General features: G+C 53.5%; 2 protein-coding genes across 26 annotated transcripts in view; one reads left to right on the top strand and one right to left on the bottom strand.

Annotated features, from left to right (window-relative positions):
* The window catches only part of Slc25a42 (solute carrier family 25, member 42), a 38,528-nt gene that overhangs the window by 2,344 nt on the left and 15,440 nt on the right, over nt 1-20,744 (bottom strand). For 2 of the 12 annotated variants that reach the window (XR_015639584.1, XR_015639582.1), the window contains exons 3-8: nt 19,412-19,517; nt 18,332-18,357; nt 17,771-17,937; nt 17,304-17,420; nt 16,760-16,960; nt 13,177-15,275 (exon numbers count right to left, since the gene is read on the bottom strand). Coding sequence is in view for 9 of the 12 variants with exons in the window: in NM_001127590.1 (NP_001121062.1) it covers nt 14,968-15,275; nt 16,760-16,911; nt 17,304-17,420; nt 17,771-17,937; nt 18,332-18,357; nt 19,412-19,517 (876 nt within the window). In the remaining 3 variants the exon portion in view is untranslated. 12 annotated transcript variants of the gene reach the window in all.
* Tmem161a (transmembrane protein 161A) lies at nt 863-11,731 on the top strand. Of its 14 annotated transcripts, none has more exons than XM_087588803.1 (12): nt 2,093-2,128; nt 4,021-4,124; nt 5,520-5,600; nt 6,454-6,582; nt 6,771-6,852; nt 8,039-8,190; nt 9,403-9,463; nt 9,591-9,734; nt 9,820-9,933; nt 10,050-10,224; nt 10,332-10,428; nt 10,783-11,731. In XM_087588803.1, the coding sequence occupies exons 2-12, from the start codon at nt 4,118-4,120 to the stop codon at nt 11,034-11,036; spliced, it is 1,296 nt and encodes a 431-aa protein (XP_087444929.1). In that variant the 5' UTR covers nt 2,093-2,128; nt 4,021-4,117; the 3' UTR covers nt 11,037-11,731.

Genomic DNA, 20,744 nt, shown 5'->3' with positions numbered 1-20,744 from the left:
CCAGAGGGTCAAAGTCACTGGGAAGTCACGCAGACATCCATATAGATTCATAAGCAATGACAAGGTCATCACACGGGCAGCACAGTCAACTTCAGGAAAACATCCTGTGAGCGTGTGCCCCATCAGACAGTCAGACACCCAGGCCTGTCCAGGACTTACCCCAGATAAGAGATGCCCTCTCTCCAAGACACCTGGGGAAGACTGTAGGGTCCTAAGGCGACATTAGCTCTTGTTCAAGCTCTCTCTGAGGCTGAGGTGGTTGTACGTGATGCTTTTGTTTGAAAAGCAAAACAAAGCAGAAACAAACTGAGGCTTGTCAGCTCAGGGTGCCCTCCTGACTGACCCAGCCTCCCGAGAGCTGGATTCCATATGAGCCCCACCACCACCCCCTGTGGATCTAACTCTAGCATTTTCTATTTCGTGAGCCTAAATCTTCCCTTTTGTTGTTTGAGCCTTTTGGAATTTATGTTTGAAGATTTATCATTTGAATCAGAGCCTCACAGTGTATCCCTGCTGGCCTGGAACTCATTATGAAGGTCAGGCTGGCTAGCTCCAAACCTCCAAAAATGGCTTTGCTCCGTCTCGCTAGTGCAGGAGTTAGCGATGTGAGCCGCCAAGGCCAGGCTGCACTCCCTTTTAAAAATTAACTACTATTAGATCCATAGGTGTGAGTATATATAATGTATGAGTGGTGTGGGGGTCAGAAGTCAACTTGTAGGCTTGGTTCTCCCCTTCACCACGTAGGTGCTGTGGTTGGAACTCAGGCCCTTATCATGGTAAGAAACTCTTTTGTCCGAAGAAACACCTCATCAACCTACCAGTCTTTTTTTTTTTTTTTTTTTTTTTTTTTTTTTTTCCGGAGCTGGGGATCGAACCCAGGGCCTTGCGCCTGCTAGGCAAGCGCTCTACCGGTGAGCTAAATCCCCAACCAACCTACCAGTCTTAAAATAGGAGGCTCTAGCGGCTTCAATCTGGCTACACAGCCTACGCCGTCTTTGGCCTTAAAACATCCTACTGCCTCCGCCCTCCAAGAGGGTAGAGAACTGTGTGATCCACCACACCTGGCTAATTAGTGAGGGATGTGAAGCCCAGAGAAGGGAAGCACACACAGGGACGTGCAGCCATACACTCTCCGGGCAGAGGTGATGGTGGAGTAAGCTGGAGAGGTCGTTCACACAGCACAAACCTTGCCTGTGTACAGCGAGCTCCATCCCCAGCAATGAGAAAACTGACCAGGCATGGTGAAACACTCCTGTCACTTGAGCATTTTCCAGCTGGAGGCAGGAGGATCAGAACCTCAAGGTCATCCTTGTCTGCATAGCAAAGTTCAGACCCCACTAAAACCAAACAGGGCTAACAAGTCTGTTCATCGCCTTGAGGCTTTTTCTGTGAAGCCTGAGTTTGGTCCCCTGGGGCCCACATGATAGTAGGAGAGAACCAACTGTAGCAAGTTATCCTCTGCACCCCCACCACACGCACAAGTAAATAAGCATGGTAGGAAACACCCCCAACCACCCGAGTAAAAACAAAACAGCTTAGACAGCTGGTTAATCGATTAGGAGTGAGTACTGCTTTTGCACGGAACTCAAGTTCAGTCTAAGTTCTCTTCTCAGTCTATAAAAAACCACATGTATCTTCGGGTTCAAAGGATCTGGCCCTCTCCTCTAGACTCCGAGGACAGCTGAGGAGTGCAGCCACGTGCACATACCCACAAAATAAAATGGGCAGTAGTGGCACAGGCCTTTCTTTAATCCCCAGTACTCAGGAGACAGACACAGGCAGATCTCTGACTTTGAGGCCAGAGTGGGGACTCTCTACACACACACACACACACACACACACACACACACACACACACACACACACACACACACACACACACACACACACACACACGAGACAAGGGAAGAAAGAGAAAGAAAGATAAGGAAGAAAAGAAGGAAGAGACAGTAGTCAAAAAATTTCCAGCTAGAACTACAATTTCCAACATGCATTGCGCACACCACCCCGTTCTCAGCCCGCTGACTGACTTCCCAGTTGATCGTCCACAGCATCCTAATTGGCTGAGATCCCTCAGCGCTTCCCCGCCTCCAGCCTTGTGCCAGTGTGCGCCCGGGGAGCGGACATGGTGAGCAGGCCCTCTGGTTTCCCAAGGGATGAGGACGGCCCGGCCGAGCTGAAGGGATCCCCGAAGCCCTGGAGGCTTCGCGGGCAATTGGAAGGGGCGTGTAGTCAGTGGTGCAGGACCAGGTGGGAGGTGAAGCTAGGGCTCTGGTCTGGAGTGAGGGAGCTGGAAATGCAGCTCTTTGCTCTCTGATAGGGTCCCATGTAGTCCGGGTTGTACTAGAACTTATTCGTAGCCTATGGGGACCTTGAACTTCTGATTCTCCTGCCTCCGGAGTGCTGGGATGACAAACGTGTGCCACTATTCACAGCTGTTTTTCTTTTAAAATGTTTTTTAATGTTTCATAATTATATTTACTAAGTATGAATGTTTTGTATGTATGTCTGTGCGCCACGTGTGTGTCTGCTGTTCTTAGAGGCCAGAGAAAACATGTAGGATTCCCTGGAAGCCGAGTTAGAGAGAGAGGGCTGTGACAAATTGGTGCTAGGAATTGAACCTGTGACCTCTGGAAAAGCAATCAGTACTCTTAACCACTGAGCTATCTCTCTAGCATCCTGCTCCTTTTATTTTATTTAGCTACCCATTAAAGATTTTATTTACAAAGGGTCTTACCTGATGGTGTTGATGGGCAATATTGGCAAATGCCTTTAATCCTAGCACTCGGGAGGCAGAGGCAGGTGGATCTCTGTGAGTTTGAAGCCAGCTTGGTCTACAGAGTGAGAGTTCTAGGACAGCCAGGGCTACACAGAGAAACCTGCCTCAAGAAAACAAAGCAAAACAGTACACCAACACACCTGGATCACAGATTATTATTTTTTCCAAACTCGAGCTTTATTGAGTCTGAGTCCTTGCAAATACTATTCTTGGAGCCTGAGACATATACACCCAATGTCACTTGTAACATGGCTTGACTCTGGCATGCAGAGAACCCCTGTGCTAGTAAGTGAACACAGATTATTTTTAATGAGCAATTGTTTTAAATATTAATCTGTATTTCATGCTACTTGCTACTTGGCTATGACACCAGAACACTGGCAGGCCGCTCTACTGGCACATAGTGTATATAATTAGATAATTACAGAAATTAGTGCTGTGTCAGGAGCCTGACTTGGCTTCCTACTGGAGGATTTGGGAAACTGTTCAGCAGTGCTGCTTGGTTTGTAGAGGAGAGCTGCCGGCTACTCACTTTACCAAGTGATCACCCCAGAACTCGGGAGGTGGGGACAGGAGGTTTGGCAGTTCAGGGTCACCTTCAGCTACATACTGAAGTCCAGACCAGCCTGGGCTAGAAGAAATCAACCAACCTCCCTCCCTTCCTCCCTCCCTCCATTTCTTTCTTTCTTTTTGTCTTTCTGTCTTTTCCTTTGGTTTTGTTTTCTCAGATATTGTTTCTCTGTGTAGCTCTGGCTGTCCTAGAACCCATGCTGTAGACTAGGCTGGCCTCAACTCAGCACTCTGTCTGCAACTGCTTCCCAAATGTTGGGATTAAGCCCATGATTAAATACCGTGCCTGGCAAGAAACATCCTTTAAACAGATAAGTAGTTGGGTGTGGTGGCTCTGGCCTTTAACCCCAACATTGGTGAGCCAGAGGCAGGTAGATTTCTAGAGATTGGAGGCCAGCTTGATCTATATAGAGCCACTAACCAGGGCTCACAAAGCAAACAAAAGTATGCAGGGAAAGGGGTCAGGACTCTTTGGTGGAAGCAGGGGTCAGGACCAGGTTAGCCGCTGGGGATATCCAGGACTCTGAAGCAGACTCAGGCCTCACCCCACTGTCTTCTGAGAGATAGCACCAAAGGCAGATGCTGGCCCTCCCCACCCACCCACCTTCTCTATAAATAACCTGCATTACTTCAGGGAACTTGAGACTTTCTGACCAGAGCTGCCCCTTTAGGCGGTCCTTGGAGTGCAGCTGGTGGTGACTCTGTTCACCGCCACCCTCATGCACAGGCTGGCCCCACACTGCTCCTTCGCTCGCTGGCTGCTCTGCAATGGCAGGTAAAGTAATGTGGCCCTGCCCGGGTCACCTGGTGCATGCATGTTGCTTCTTCCTTTTTAAAAATATGACTATTCTTAATATCATGTGTAGGTGTCTGCACATGTGGGCTGTGCACTGGAGGGCAGGTACCAGGGGAGGCCTGGGGGCTGGAGCTCCAGGCAGTTATGAGCTGCCCAATGTGGAGACTGAGAACCCAGCCCAGGGCCTTTGGGGGAGCCCACGTGCTCTTAACCACTTCCGACCCGGGTTCTGTGGGTTTTAATCAGTCTCACACAGTAGCTCAGGCTGTGTGTGAAAGTGTGGCAGTCCCTCTGCCTCAGCCTCCCACCTGCATTTCAAAACCGATTTCATTTCAGTTGTGTATGTCACATGTGTGTCTGTGTGGTTCGGGCCTTTCCTAAGTGAAAGTTGTTAGTTCTGGATGGTTGTGGACTGCCCGACATGGTGTTGGTATCTCAGGGACATCTGCAAGAATGGCAAGAGCTTTTAACCAGCCACTGAGCCACCTGTCCAGTTTGCACGTTCTAAACTTTGATTTATTCTTCCTATTGTGCATATAATGTGTAGGTGCCCACCCTGGCGCTTGTGTGGAGTCAGGCTGGAGAGTTGGTTTTCTCTTTCCACCCTAAGTAGGCTTCAGGCGTTGAACTCAGGCCACCAGGTTTTAGGCATGGTCTCTACATAGTCCAGGCTGTCTTGGGACTCACTTGGTAAACCAGGCTAGCCTGAGCTCACAGAGATCCATGCACCTGCCTCGGCCTTTTGAGAGCTGGGATTTAATGCAGGCACCACTCTTGATGTTTTGTAATGCAGTGGTACAGTGTGGCGGGAGGGGCTGCCTTAGCGGGCCCAGGGGGTGCCAGCCACATGGCAGGTTTAGTATAAAATGAGGCATGGAAAGGGGGTAAGAAGGGCGTGGAGGCAGAGAAAGAAGGGAACAGAGAAGGACAGAGAGAGGGGAAAGAAAGAAGGAAAGAGGAGAACATGGTGGTGCGGCAGAAGGAGTGGGAGAGACACAAGCGTACCTGACTGTTGGCTGTCCTAGGCTGTTGCTGTAGGGAGGAGCCTAGAAGAAATGCTAACAACTATGCCTGATGTCTTTTTTTAAGATTATATGTTTATAAGTACACAGTAGCTGTCTAAAGACGCACCAGAAAAGGGCATCAGATGTGAGCTACCATGTGGTTGCTGGGAATTGAACTCAGGACCGCAGCCTCTCTCCAGTCCCATCCTCTGTGCCTTTAAAGTACACCTTGGATCTGCTCTGCCCATCTCCAGCCCCCCCAGGCCCCCTCCCCCAGCGCTGCCAATGCCCAATGATCTATTTTCAAGGCTAGGTTCAGATTCTTTTCCTCACACCCCTAGGCCAAGTGTTCTTGACTTTCCCCCCTCAGTCTGTTCCGGTACATACACCCGTCAGAGGAGGAACTGCGGGCGCTGGCAGGGAAACCGAGACCCCGGGGCAGGAAGGAACGGTGAGTGGCCCCCAGTTTGACCCCATGGGGCCCAGGCAGGCTATACCCTCCTGTCAGGGACAGGCCTCACCCCTGCCCGAAAGCTCCAGGCTGGGGGACAATGGCCTGCTCTCCCACTTGGTGCTGCTGTGCACAGTGGCAGCAGCTAGCATCTTGTATTCTTGGCTGTTGGCTCTGGGCTGGCCCTGTGTCTAGGCTGCCCTCACACCTGCTGTGGCTGGTCTAGAGGAGATGGGTGTGTATGTCAGCTCTCACTGTCCCTGTGCTATAGACGTCAGCTCTCACTGTCCCTATGTTATAGACGTCAGCTCTCACTGTCCCTATGTTATAGATGTCAGCTTTCACTGTCCCTATGTTATAGACGTAAGCTCTCACTGTCCCTATGTTATAGACGTCAGCTCTCACTGTCCCTATGTTATAGATGTAAGCTCTCACCATCCCTATGTTATAGACCTAAGCTCTCACTGTCCCTATGTTATAGATGTCAGCTTTCACTGTCCCTATGTTATAGACGTAAGCTCTCACTGTCCCTATGTTATAGACGTCAGCTCTCACTGTCCCTATGTTATAGATGTAAGCTCTCACCATCCCTATGTTATAGACCTAAGCTCTCACCGTCCCTATGTTATAGACGTCAGCTCTCACTGTCCCTATGTTATAGACGTCAGCTCTCACTGTCCCTATGTTATAGACGTAAGCTCTCACCATCCCTATGTTATAGATCTAAGCTCTCACTGTCCCTATGTTATAGATGTCAGCTCTCACTGTCCCTATGCCTATGTTATAGAGGTCAACTCTCACTGTCCCTATGCCTATGTTATAGAGGTCAGCTCTCACTGTCCCTATGTTACAGACGTCAGCTCTCCCTGTCCCTATGTGCTCAGGTGGGCAAACAGTCTTCATGATGAGAAGCCACTGTCGGTGCCTCGAGATGCCCATTTCCAGCTGGAGACCTGCCCCCTCACTGCTGTGGATGCCCTAGGTAACACCCTGCACAGTCCCCAGTCCCCTCCCCAGCTGCTGGGTCATTCTGCCCAGGGGGAGCTTTGGGTCAGGCGAGCCTGGAGCAGCTGGCTGAGGCTCCTGTCCCTGCAGTCCTGCGCTTCTTTCTGGAATACCAGTGGTTCGTCGACTTCGCTGTGTACTCGGTTGGTGTTTACCTCTTCACAGAGGCCTACTATTTTGTGTTGGGCCCAGTCCAGGAGACCAACATCGCTGTGTTCTGGTGTCTGCTCACTCTGGCCTTCTCTCTGTATCCTTCCTCTGGCCACTCAGCATGTGGGTGAGTGGGACTCAGGCCCCAGCTTCCCTCCCCCTCTAACTTGCCGTCTATGGGATCACCCACCGTGCCATAAACCTGTTCCAGAGTCAGAGGTATGCAGGCCACCCTGGTTTCGAACTCCTGGCTCACCCTTCAGCTCTCTGGTGACAGGTGTTTATCACTACCTGCTACACTGTACACACAGTCTGGTTTCCTTGTATCGACCTCACCCTGTGGGTTCCTGTTCCTCCAGGTCTAGAGAATCAGAAAAGCCAGAGACAGCTTCCTGGGATTTGGCCCATCTTTTTTTGTTTGTTTGTTTTTTCAAGACAGGGTTTCTCTGTGCAGCCCTGGCTATCCTGGAACTCACTCTGTAGACCAGGCTAGCCTTAAACTCAGAGATCCTCCTGCCTGTGCTTCCTGAGTGCTGGGGTTAGAGTTGTGGGCCACCGCCCAGTCCATCTTTTTGCCCAAACTTTCTGGCATATATTCTGCATCCAGAAGGATCACCAGGCCAGCTTGGAGTTTGGAAAGACCTGGTCTGTCTGCATTGAGAGCAGAGGCCCAGATATGGTGGGGACTCTAGTCTAGGGGTCACCTGGCCACCAAGTGTTCAGGGTCTGAGTCTGGGGAAACCTTAACCAGGGGCTGCATCTTGGAGAGTTTCGAGGGTAATTGATGGAGGCACTGTGTGTCTTTGGCTCTTAACTAATAAATCCTAATGGTGGGTGTGCCTGAGCAGGAAAAGGGCCCCTGGATTCACAGGAGCCTGGGGTTCTATCACAAGCATTGTCCCCTAAGGGGGAAAACCGGCTTCTGACTTTTCCATAGCATTCCAATGCCACCTCTGCTTGGGCCTCTCCCTGCCCCACCTTCCCTAGGCACCGCTGCCACAGTGATTTCTGATTGGCCATGGTTTATTAGGTCACCTCCAACCAAATACCAGTACCCCAGCCCACCTGAGCCATGTCCCACCCAAGGCCAGTTCCTGCCTGGGTTGTCTGCCCTGGAGAGGGGGTCTGGAGAGGTCCCAGCCCGTCTTTGGCTTTTTTTTTTTTTTTTTTCTTTTTTTCGGAGCTGGGGACCGAACCCAGGGCCTTGCGCTTGCTAGGCAAGCGCTCTACCACTGAGCTAAATCCCCAACCCCTATCTTTGGCTTTCTTAACTCCATGCCAAGCAAGGTGTTCCTCATGGTGACCCGACTGTACTTCAGCAGCAAGGAGGGCGGTGAGCGCTCAGTGTGTCTCTCCTTTGCTTTCCTCTTCCTCCTCTTGGCCATGCTGGTGCAGGTGGTTCGAGAGGAGACCCTGGAGCTGGGCTTAGAGCCAGGTAGGTGTGCTCTGTTGAGACCCAAGTCACTTTCTGTTTGTTTCTGCCCTCTCCCCTCTCCAGGTTTGAGACTGGGTCTCACTCTGTGGCTCTGGCTGGCCTCAAACTCACAGAGCTCCTCCTGCCTCTGCCCCTCGAGTACTGGGATTAGGATTTATCTGTTATTACTATTTTTAAAGATTTACTTTTTTTCCCTGTGCACGGATGGGTGTTTTCCATCATGTGTGTCTGTGTACCAGGATTGTGCAGTACCTATAAGGGCCAGAAGAGGGCACTGGAGTTACAGCAGCTTTTGAGCCGCAGTGTGGGTTGGGGCTGGGAATGTGGACCCTGGGAAAGCAGCAAGGGCTCCTTACTGCAGAGCCATCTCGTAGCCCTTGTCTTTGTTCGTGTGTTGCTTTTAAGATTTAGTTACTTTATGTACATATGCCATGTCTTCATGCACACCAGACGAGGGCATCGGTTCCTACGGATGGTTGTGAGCCACTGTGTGGGTGCTAGGAATTGAACTCAAAACCTCTGGAAGAGCAGCTAGTGTTCTTAATCAGTGAGCCATCTCTCCAGCACCCCTGTGTTTCCTTTTCAAGATTTATTTAAAAATTTTAATGTATGTATGTACATAAGTGTGGGTGCTATTGGAGACTAAAAGAGCTAGAGTCACAGATGGTTGTGAACAACCCTACCTAGGGCTTGGGAACCAAACTCTAGCTGTCTGGAAGAGCGTCCAGTGCCTTCTCTGAGCTGTTTCCTCAGCCCTGTTTCTTGAACAGTCCTGCAGTCTGGTCCCAGCAGGGCTGGGTGTGGGTCAGAGACCCGGCATCTGCGGAGCACATGCGGGAGCCCTGGGTTGTATCTCAGCCCAGGAAAATACGATTAGAATGGGTTGTCTGGGCTGGGGCCGGGGCCAGTGTGACAGTACTTGCTCTGTAAGCCGGAGGGCCTGAGTTTGCACCCATGTAAAAAGTAGAAATTAAAGGGGTTGGGGATTCAGCTCAGTGGTACAGCGCTTGCCTAGCAAGCTCAAGGCCCTGGGTTCGGTCCCCAGCTCCGAAAAAAAAGAAAAAAAAAAAAAGTAGAAATTAGTTGTTCATGCCTGTAAACCCGGTACTAGGGAGGCAGAGACGGGTGGATCTGGAAGAGGGAAGGCCAGCCAGCTTAGCTTTGGAAACCTCAGCAATCAGTCGACACCACTTGATCCTTTCCTTTCCCCAGGCCTGGCCAGCATGACCCAGCACCTGGAGCCTGTTCTGAAGAAGCAGGATTGGGACTGGACGTAAGTCCTGGGGACTGGATCATGTCCCCCCGGGACTGGATCTTGGGGGCGGGTGCAGGTAGGGGGAATATCTGAAGGCTGAATTCTGCCCAGTTGTGGGTTTCCTGATACCATCTCTTCTCTCCAGACTCCCTGTGATCAAGTTGTCCATCCGCCTTGGGCTGGCAGTGCTAGGCTCCTTGCTGGGCGCCTTCCTCATTTTCCCTGGCCTGAGGCTGGCACAGACCCACCAAGATGCGCTAACCCTGTCTGCGGACCGACCGCTGCTACAGTTAGGCGGGTCTCCTGGGGTGGGATGGAGTTGCCCTAGAGGCTGGGGGTGAGGAGCCTGGACCCACTGAAATGCTTGCCTTCAGGCTGCTCCTGCACACCAGCTTCCTGTCGCCCCTGTGCACCTTGTGGCTCTGGACAAAGCCTGTCGCCCGGGACTTCCTGTACCAGGCACCCATGAGGAACATGACCTTCTCTGTGTGCGTGTTAGGGGGCGCTGAGGGACCTGGGGTGTCTGAGGCCATGGGCTGGAACGATCGTGGCCTGGGGAAGGAGGGCTCACCCAAACTCCCAGCCTGCTTTGCTCTTGTTGCAGACCGTCGGAAGAGGTTTTCGACTCCCTGCGCCTCTGGGTGCTGGTGGTGCTGTGCCTGTTACGGCTGGTAGTGACCCGGCCACACCTGCAGGCCTACCTGTGCCTCGCTAAGGCTCGTGTGGAGCAGCTGCGAAAGGAGGCTGGCCGCATTGAGGCCCGAGAAATACAGCAGCGGGTATGCACCCCGCGTTAAGATGGTCCCAGCCCTGAGGGGACCTGGTCGCAGGATCTCTGCCCTGGGAAGACCACCCCCCTCTACAATCCCCATTGCCTCCCCCTCAGGTGGTCCGGGTGTACTGCTACGTGACAGTGGTGAGCCTGCAGTACCTGACTCCACTCATCCTTACTTTGCATTGCACACTGCTGCTCAAGACCCTGGGTGAGGGGCTGGTGGGAAAGAGGGCGGGGCCGGAGGATAGAGGGTGGGAACAGGTCTGATAAGGGGAGGATCTTCAGATAAAAGCAAGGGTGTGGTGGGGTCTCTGAGTGAGGGCAAGGTTGGTAAGTAGGAGTGGGTACATGGCTTGGTAAGGGCGGGGTCGGCAGATAAAAGTGCGGGCAAGGTTTGGGGAAAGCTACAGTCAAGACAGGGAGGTTGGAGGCGGGGCCAGCAGACTGGGGAGGATGGAAGCTCCTAAGGTCCGTGGGGTGTAACCTAGGTGTGGGCGGGGTGTGAGAGCCTCGACTCGCACCGTTATGTCTGCACCGGTAATTCCTTTCTTCACGTTTGCAGGTGGCTACTCTTGGGCCCTGAGCCCTACTCCTCACCCACTGGCCCCATCCCAGCCCTCAGAGACTTTGATCTCTGTAGACCCTGCAGACGAGGCCCAGCAGACTGCAGCCCAGGTCGCAGGGATCCTGGGTGGCCTACTCACACCCCTTTTCCTCCGAGGTGTGCTGGCCTACATCATCTGGTGGACTGCTGCCTGCCAGCTGCTCTCCAGCCTCTTCGGCCTCTACTTCCACCAGCACCTGACGGCCTCTTAGCATGAAGGCACGGCATCTGATTTCTGCCCACCAGGCCTGGGACTCTGGTGTTTGTGCCTCGGTGTCCTTAGATGACCTAAGGGTTGGTGGGGGAACTCCCTACCATCTCTCTCACCTCAGTGCCTAGGTCATGAACCTCTTGAAGCAGTCTCCCCTGGGTCATGATCCCCAAGTGTGTGGGGCACTTTTTACAGAAATGTCCCAGAGACTGGGGAGATGAGCGGGGAGCCTGGACAGTAAGAGAGGCCTAGGCAGGAGTGGAAACCTGGAGGGCAGGGGTGTCTAGGAGAGAGCTAGGGGTGGGACTCTGACCTAGCGTCCACACAGCCCTGGCGCCTGTCACTGTCACCGTCACCAGGAGGGAGGACAAGAGTGTCTGTGCCTGTCTCCTCAGCACACTTGGGAGGCTGCGGCAGGAGGGTTAGACTAGTAACAAGACTGGAGAACAAGAGAAAAAAAAGGGAGTCATGAAAGCTGAGGGGAGAGATGGCTACCACCCTCCAAAGCTGTTTAGATGACAGCTGTCGTGTGTTTTGAGGCCTTGGTGACTAAGGGTCACCTCCAACTCCAAAGCGGTCCTTTTGCTGACTTGGTGTGTGTACATGTGTATTTATGAGGTACGCAGACCCTCCTACATTTGTAAATGTGTACTGAGAATAAAAAGGAGGGCTCCTGCACTGCTGCCTTACCATGTCGCCAGTGTGGTCTGGCCCAGTCATGTTCCAAGAACCAACCAGTGCTCAGTCAGCCTTGAGCCTCCAGGTCTCATGCTGGGGAGAAGGCCCTGGTTTCTGTCCAAGAGGACTTAGAAAGGTGACTGCCTACGTGCTTGTGAACACGGGTGCTATGACACAATAGATGTATGTGTGAGAGCAGGGATCAGAGGACAACTTGGCATGCAGATCCGAGCCTTCTGCCTTGAGACAGGGTCTCTTATTTACCCCTGAACCCTTCAGGTCGGCCGTGCAACAGGCTTCAGGGAGTCTCTGGTTTCCACTTCCACCTTGCAGCAGCAGTGCTAGGATTATAGACTTTGCTGCTGTCCCGCTTTATGTGGGCCCTGGGGACTTGAACTCAGGTCTTCACGACTGCAGCAAGTATGGCTGACGTGTGTGGTATAGAATCAATGGGATTTCCTTGAAGGTCTGTCTGGAGTCTCCCTGCCTCCCAGACTGACCTGACAAGGGCTGTGGATTCCCATGGGAATCAGGGACAAGCAAGGGAAGAGTGATGCCCAGCAGGGGGCGGAAAAAAGCAGACACCGCTGGAAAGCAAGGCTCTGCTCTGCATTTCAAAACGTAGGGGCACTCCGTGGTGCCAAAGGGTCCTGCCTCAGACACCGATGAGGGCTGATTGGGGCGGGGCCTCTGCTGAGCATGATGGAGCTCAGCTGATGACGCTGGAGGTAGGTGGGCCGGCCAGCCAGCGCTTTGTAAGAACTAGAAGCTGGTATGGATTATATATCAAATATGTAAGTAAATCTGAGGCACTGTGTTGTTGCAGACTTAGCTACATGGCTACCATATTCCTGGATCTCTTGTCTTTTTTATACTGGCTAAGGAACGCAGGGCTCCTCAGTATAATAAGGGCTCTGCCCTTGAGCCACGCCCCCCCCAACTGGGGGACTCAGGCTCCATCTATGGCCATCAGTTTATTCCCAGTAGCCTGTGTCACATTTACATCTGAACAGAAAGAAGCACAGAGCGCCTGGACGACACACCTGGAGTCCACAGCTCTTTCACAAGGATAGCCAGGGTTCTGGAGAGATGGCTCAGAGCACTGGCTGCTCTTGCTGACGACTCAGGCTGTGCGTGCACCCCACAGAGTGGCTCATGGTCATCTGTAAGTCTAGACTAAGGGTCGCCTGCCTCCTCAGGCACTAGGCATACATTCCTGCAGGCAAAGCACCAAATAGTGACCTCTTGGTGGTGGTGGCATACACCTTTAATCCCAGTACTTGGGAGGTAGAGGCAGAGAGGCCAGCCTGGTCTACAAAGCAAGTTCCAGGGCAGCCAGGACTACACTGAGAAACTATTTAGGAAAAATTAAAACAAAAGTGCTAAGTAGCTTCACCCTGTTCCAGGGCTGAGGTTCAGATTGGGGGGGTGGGGAATGAGCCAGAGTTGAAGGAGTGAGAAGCAGGAGTTATTAAATTTTTATTAAATATACTCTGTTGGCACAAATCTTCAAAATATATAAACATATATAAACAAAGTATCTTCATGGCATCAAAATAGAACTCCAGACTGGACAGTGACCATGGAGAAGGGCAGCCACAGAGGCAGAGAGCCCCTAAGCCAGAGCTACTGGGGGTATATGGGGAAGCAAGAAGATCAGGGACCCATGACACCCTAGCGTCTCCTGCCCAGCCGGTTGCCTGATGCAGGGCTTGAGCCATCTACATGGTGCAACCTGTTGGGGTGGCCCAGGAGCTTCCGTCACCTCCAGCCTCCTGGCATGGGGTGCCCAGCCTCTCCATCCCAATATGGGGCCAGGCAGGGAACAGAGTGGGCAGTACACTCACAAGAGCACAGTCCCTCTAGCCACCAGAGGTTGCCAGGATACTGGGGGACATGGTGGGGACGCCCATCACCATACGAGGAGGCAGAGAGATGGCCGAGCATCACAGGCACAAGGTAAGAAATACAGAACGAGCTAGGACCACAGCAAGAACTGCACATGCCTGGAGGTCAAGCCACCCTGCTCAGGTCCTGCATGTGAGACGGCTGCCGTCTGTCCATCTGGCTGTGGGAATCAACACCCAGGTCACCGCACTGCACAGGATAGGGGGTTTGTATGTGCAGACCTGGGGCAGGATAAGTTAAAAACTAGAAACTAGAGGCAGGAGGACTGCTGTAAGTTGGAGGCTAGCCTAGATAACACTGAGGAGCAGGATAGCCAAGGCTTCTAACTGGGACTGTCCCAAAGACCCTAAATCCAGAACCCCAGACCCCATGAAAGGTAATAGGTTCCTGTGACACCAAGGGAACCCCAGGAGTTCTTGAGAAAGCTGGCTGGTGGTCCCTGGGGACCCTGCCAGTCCCAATTCCCCGGCCATGGATATATCTGTACTCACTCATACAGGAAAAGCCACCCATCTTGGGGCTTCATGTGGCCTGGCTGAATGACAGCCTCGATGGGTATCAGGGCCTCACAGAAGGCCCCGAGTTCTGGCTTGAGCAGTCTCAAGAGCTTGAGCCCACCTCCATGGATGCTGTGCATATAAGAGGCTTTGGGCCTGCGTGTGGCCTGACTGGTGTGCCTTGGGAGATGCCCCCCGTGAGTGACGACACCCACATAGGCATTTCCAGTGGGTCAGAACTTGACCCCTTGCCTGGTGGCCATGGGGCCTCCTGGAAAGGTTACAAGCCAGGCAGTTGGCAACGGTCATGTGCAGCCCTCAGGAATGGGATGGGCACAGTGCTCTGGGGAGAAAGCTATGTGAGCAAGAGCAGCCATTTGTCACTGGGGAGAGGGTGGGCAGGTGTGGTGGAGGACTGAGGGACAAAAGTACGGCCACCACTGAGCAAGCTGAGACCCTCCAGTGCGTGGCTTAAAGGAACAGCCATCACATCTGCAGGCCAGGCACCGTCATGGTAAGAAGGGATGGGCTCTGAGCCTGGTGTGCCAATGGGCACTAAAGTCAGCAGCACGTCAAAGGACACAGAGCCAGGAAGTGCACTTGACCCATTAGGGGCCTTTGGGTGATGCCTCAGGAGACTCACCAGCCAATAGCAAGGAACTGAAGGGAGGGGACAGCCAATATCCATCATCACAATGTCACACCCTAAGGGCCAGCACTTGGCTATGGGCCCCACAGCCCCAAGCCAGGTCCCGCCCTCCTGCCCATCCTCAAAGTACCACAGCGCTGCTGCCGGCACACAGCTGCATGCCCTTGGTCTGACAGCTCACCGTCCACGGTTGTCTTAGCCTAGCTCTGCAGCTGGCGCAGCAGGATCTGCATGAGGTCGAAAGTGGTGAAGCTGATCCCCACAGCAATCGGCCCTTTCAGCCAGTTCATGCTCAGACCTTTGTAGAGCCCCCGCACCGCGCCCTCCTCACGGACAATGGAGCGTAGCGTGCTCAGGATGGAGCCGTGCTGGTGGCCTGTGACACCTGCTGTCTGCATGCGCCGCCGCACCACGTCCAGAGGGTAGGAGGCCGACTGCCCGATAAGGCCAGCACAGGCCCCGAAGACCATGCGCTCAAAGGGGTAGGGCTGCGGGCGACCACTGTACTCTGCAGGGCAGAGGGCACATGAGTGCCATACTTGCAGAAACTAAGGCCCCGCTTCCTGGCCACCCTTTCTTAGTTCTCATGCTGGGAATGGGACCCAGGGGCTCGTGCACGCCAGATGAATGCTCTGACCACTGACCACACCCTCACCTAGCATAACACACACTGTGCAACAGAGAGACTTACAAGGTGGCCCGGGCTACATGTGCAGTAGTTCCCCCCCCAGGGGGTACAGGTCTCCACCCATCACCTGGGTGGGAGATGCCTGGCCCCTTAAGTACAGGGCTATACAGTGTCCTCCTGCATGAGGACATGCCTACGCCTGACTTCAGTAAGCTAGTGAGGACTGTCGCTACAGCTGTGTGGATGTGGTCTCCACCCTAGTGTCCTGCTGAGGACGTTGGGCCATCTACTGCTCCATCTAGAGCCCTAGCACAGCCACACCACAGGAAGAGGACAGACAAGCACGTTGCTGCCAACTCTCAGATCATGACGGCCAGGGATCAACAACCACTTGGTACAAGTACAGCACAGGCTCTGACGACAGGTTCTATTGTCAGCTGGTGTTCTGTGACAAGAGTGTCACTGGGTAGCCCAGGCTGGCCTCCACCTCATGCCCATCCTCCTGCCTGGCCTCCTGCATGGGACAGCAGACACAAGCCACCACACCCAGCTAGACTGAAAGGGTCTCAACATCCTGCATTTGAGCTGTGTGCAGACTTCCTTCTTGTCACTGCTGCCAGCTGAACAGTGTGACAGCTGTGCACAGCATCTGCATCCAGGTGGCCTGCCTTAGTGCCAAGGGAGAGCTGTGGGAAGAGGTCAGGCTCTGCGCAAACGCTGTGCCACTGCACAGACTAGGGCTCCTCGAGGGTCCAAGACACCGTCCACACAAATAGGCCACTATCTTTCCAAGTGTTTGATACATGGTCTTGTTAGGTGCACAGGCTGGTCTTGACCCTACAGCACTCCTCCTGCCTCCTTCTCCCTGAATGCTCACCCACCACTCTTGCATTCTGAAGTCATTTCCGGAATGACCCCCATAGTCCCAGTGAGAGGCCTCAACTTCTCTAGATCGTTACTGTTCAATAGAACACTGGGGGCTGGGGCTGCTGCCTGTCTGCAGGGTCCTTCCCTCCAATACAAGAGGGCCTGGGTTTCATCCCTAGCTCCTCATGAATCTGAGAGGCAGGCCTGTGACCCAGTGCTGGAGGTCAGAGAATGAGGCACAGTTTAAGGTCTTGCTTGGCTACAAGGCAAACATGAGGCCAGCCTGTGTTACACAGTGCAGCCCTCTCTAAATAACTGAATGAAATGAATGGACACATCAAAGGTTATGGTCCAACTTCCTGGGTCCCATGGACAGAGAATGTCTTTGAATTGGGCTCTGGGTCCCTGCCTGACCTCTTGTGAGGCTCTGGATCTCGATGGAGGGTCCCCAAGGACAGTTCCCTGAGGTCCCATCTCTTCTCTCCATCTCTCCTTACCTCGGTGTAGGCTCTTCAGTGACTCGTACGTAAAGAAGCTGAGTCCCGCATAGGGAATGACACCCAGCACAGTGGGTGTGAACCCGAAATAAAGGGTCTTCAGTCCTTCCTCTCTTGAGATGCGGATGAAGACATGAAAGATGTTGCTGTACCTACGAAGACCATGTGACAGGGCTTGGTGCCTGCACCCCATCACTCCTCCTGTCCAGGACAAAGTGAGGGAGTCCATGGATAGCACCACCTGCCTGGCCTCCCACACTGCAATCACTCGGCTGGCACCAGTGCCTTGTGCATGTGCCAAGCAGGTGTCCTACCTCTGAACTGCTAAGTACCTCAGGCTGGCCTCAGACTCAGAGATCAGACTGCCTCTGACTCCTGAGTGCTGGGATTAAAAGCATATGCCACTATGGCCCCGCTACCCTTAGGTGTTTTGTCTTTAACAAATGATGCTCTCTGGAACCCTGTAGAATCTCACACATAGGAGGGATCCCCAACAAGCACCCCACATCCAGCAGCACCAGCATGGACCCTGTGGTAGACTCACATCTCCTTGGGCGTCACAGCCATCCTTGCTCTGACCAGGTCCAGAGGGTACGTGAGGGAAGCCGCGGTGGTTCCTGCCAAGGCGCCAGCCAGGAGGCGTGGCCATGGGGGCAGGGCTCTGTGGACAGGCAGAGTAAGTTGAGACCTAGGTAGGGACAGTGGCTGCCCACACCTCAGCCTGGGGGACATGGAGCAACTTATAGGGTCTCTTAGGCCAATATCTAAGGGAGCCTCTTGCCTCCTTCCCTGCCTGGTGCCCTGCACCCTTGGGAATCAGATCTCAGCAGAGCAGTATTTGAATGAGCAGACAGCACAGGGCAGTGACTGAGGGGAAGGATGACGAGTGGGGCCGCAGTCCCTCCTGGAGGAAGGGTGAGTGAGGGCCAGAGCCCAAAGAGGGTGTGTGGGATGGATAGGGCCCTGTAGAGAGGGGCAGGACCAGATAGACAGGGAACCAGCAGGCCTCACTCTCCACGAAAGCCATAGTAGTGGCCCAGGATGCGTTTGTATTCTTCGTGTGCGCTGAACTGGATGGCTGCGTAAGGAATCACTCGCACCATGGTGGCCGAGTTCCCACGCCATAGGCTGAGGAAGCCCTCGTTGAGGTAGGTGAAGTAGAGGAGCCGGAAGGCCTCCTGAGGAAGACAGGGAGTCAGAACCTCTTTGCCACCACCGAACCTAAGCACACATGCAGGAGTGCCCTCAAATGCAGAGAGGGGGTGGTGTCCCCGAACCAGGCCTGCCCAGCTAGCAGAGGCTCCACCCACACTTCCTGCACCTGCTCTCAGTCTCCCTCAAATGCAGTCGCTGGTGATTGACAGAAGTGGGGGTGCGGTAAGGTTGGTGCGCACCACATGGCTTCTGCTCTAAGCATTCTAGTTTAAAAGTAGACTGCAAAGTCTCACCCGACAGGTATGTTAGGGCGACAGGACAGTAGTCTCAACCGTCCCCAGGAGACCTGTGCACAAAGGTCTCCTTAGAAAGCTGCCCTCCCGACCACCCAATCCACCGGACCCTTTAGCAACTCACCTTGGCAGAAAATCTTTTTGAAGACACTGGAAGGAACAAAAGCAAAGAGACCATGAGATGTGACTGTGAAGCTCCTGGGTCTGCAACTCCTGGGTCTAGGGCTCTGGGGCCTGACCTGCGCTTGGGGCTGGTGTGAGCAGTAGACAGGAGTGCACTAGGTGGAGGATCCTGCCTAAGCCTGCCCTCGTCCTTTCTTCCCCAGGAAGGGCAGTGGCACCAACACCAGGCACCTTAGGGCAGCCAGGGCTTGGGATGAGCAGCTGAGTATTATGGGCACACACTGAGGAGGGACTCCAGTTCGCTGTCTGCTGCCAGCAAACCTGGGTCTCATGAGAACAAGTCCCAGGGCTGTCTGGGTCTGCCCTCTCCTTCTCCAGGCCCCATCCTGCATGGGTGCACTAGCACTCTGGTACCACAGGCTTGCCCGCTCCACACTATGTCTTCAGTCCTCTATGAAGCAGAAGGCTGAGCTGCATGGGCCAGAGGATTTGAGGGTGAGAAGAGCGTTCGGTATGGCCAGTGGACAGCACTGCCCCAACCCCTATGTGAAGCCTGAGAATTTCTCTAGCCCTCAGGAGGAAATCGCCTGGTGCCACAGCTGTGCTCAGTCAGCAGGTGACTCAAGCTATGACTGCACACTGAGGTGCAGTAGCAGTGGACAGCCCTCTCTCCCAACAACTGAAGGAGGTTGCCATTATTTGACCATCAATAGAAGGCCTAGCCTTACTCAGGTCTCCCTGGCAGCTAGGGAGGGATGTGGGTTCTAGGCTATGTCCCCCAAATTACATCCACGTCCTCAGGCGGACTCTAGAAAGGTGACTGAGTTTAGAAACAAAGGCTTTGTGGGTGAGGCTGACTCAAGGTGCTGGAAGGTGTCCTAAAGCAGTGACTGGTGTCTCTGAAGAACACAGGGGCTGGGTGTGGTAACACACACAAATGACCCCAGCACTTAGGAGCCTGAAGCAGGAGGACTGCTGTAGATTCAAGGCCGACCTAGATTACAGGCAGTCTGGGCAGGAGAAGGGGGTTAGTGCTGCCTGGCCACCTCCACACTGCACATGGCAGGTGCACAGCTGTTACCTTGGAAGATGATCTTGGTCCGGTCTAGGGGGGCTACTGCTGTCTTGGCAAGTGCACCGGCCAGGGCTCCAGATAGCAGGGAGCTGAGAACTTGCCTGTGGTCTCTCTGCAACAGAACTCCAGGTTAAGGTCTCAAAAACAAAGTGGTCAGGGCCTCATAGAGGCTGGAGGGGCTTCTCATCAGGGGACCAAGACCCAGAGAGGCACCAAGTGCCTTTAATGTTTGTGTTCTCATGTGCACTGGTGTGTGTGGAGGCCAGAGGTCAGCATTAGGTGTCCTTGCCATTTTTCGTCTCTCAGTGGGCTGTTTTAGCTAGACTAAATGGTAAAGCAGCTCCAGGATCCTCCCATCTCCAGGCCTCCCTGCCCTAGTGTGGCTCACAGACACAGGCTTCATGGTTCCAGTGAGTCCTGGGGGTCTGAACTCAGGTCCTCATGCTTGACAAAGACCTTTTCACTGACCGAACCATCTCCCCGCCCTTTTTCTCTTGATGTTTGTTTTGAGACAGGGTCCCTCTATGCAATCATGGCTGGTCTGGAATTTGTTTATTTAGAGCAGACTGGCTTCATCTCAGAGATTCTTCTGCTTCTGCCTTCTGAGCAATAGGACTAAAAGCGTGTGCCACATAACTGTCACGTGTGCCACCCACATAACTGTCATTTTCCCTGATTTGAGACAGGGTCTCATTCCATAGGCAATCCTCCTGTCTCAGCCACCCAAGTGAGCACTACTCTCCCTGGCCCACCTCTCCTACAGGCCCCTCAGCCTCAGTGTTGTTTCAGACACTGCTTACTTGTGTGGTCAGCCTCTTGGGTGAGGGTGACAGTTACCCTGCAAAATGTCCCAAACCATCCTTCCACCTTCCCAGTTTTCATGACTCCTGTGTGCAGTCCCTGACTCCCCATCCCTACCCTTGTCTGTATAATTGTAGTGTGGCATTCTGGAACCATCTTGGAGGTTGGAGGCAGGGTTTCTCTGTGTAGCTCTGGCTATCCTGGAACTCACTCTGCAGAACAGGCTGGCCTTGAACTTAGAGATTTCCCTGTGTGAGTGTTAGGTTTAAGGCATGCGCGACCACTGACCAGCTGAGCTGGTGGAGCTGAGTCCACAGGTGTCAGGTGTGTACACTGTGCCTGGCTGGGAGTCCCCCGCTAGGGTCCAGTGGCAGGGGAGTGTGGGAGGTGATGGAGGGTGTTCACAGGAGTGGTGCTAGCAGCAGGTTCCTGCAGAGTCCTGGAAGACTCTGGAATGCAGATGGTTGCATACACATCCTTTGAAGTACCCCACTAGTGACCTCCAACCTGGCCCTGGTGAGTGCATCCTCTTGTCCCC

Source organism: Rattus norvegicus, chromosome 16, assembly GCF_021556685.1.
Source record: "Rattus norvegicus strain SHRSP/BbbUtx chromosome 16, alternate assembly SHRSP_T2T, whole genome shotgun sequence".
Classification (NCBI taxonomy): Eukaryota; Metazoa; Chordata; class Mammalia; order Rodentia; family Muridae; genus Rattus; species Rattus norvegicus.
Note: the sequence above shows the minus strand (reverse complement) of the source record. Positions and strands in the feature narration are given on the sequence as shown.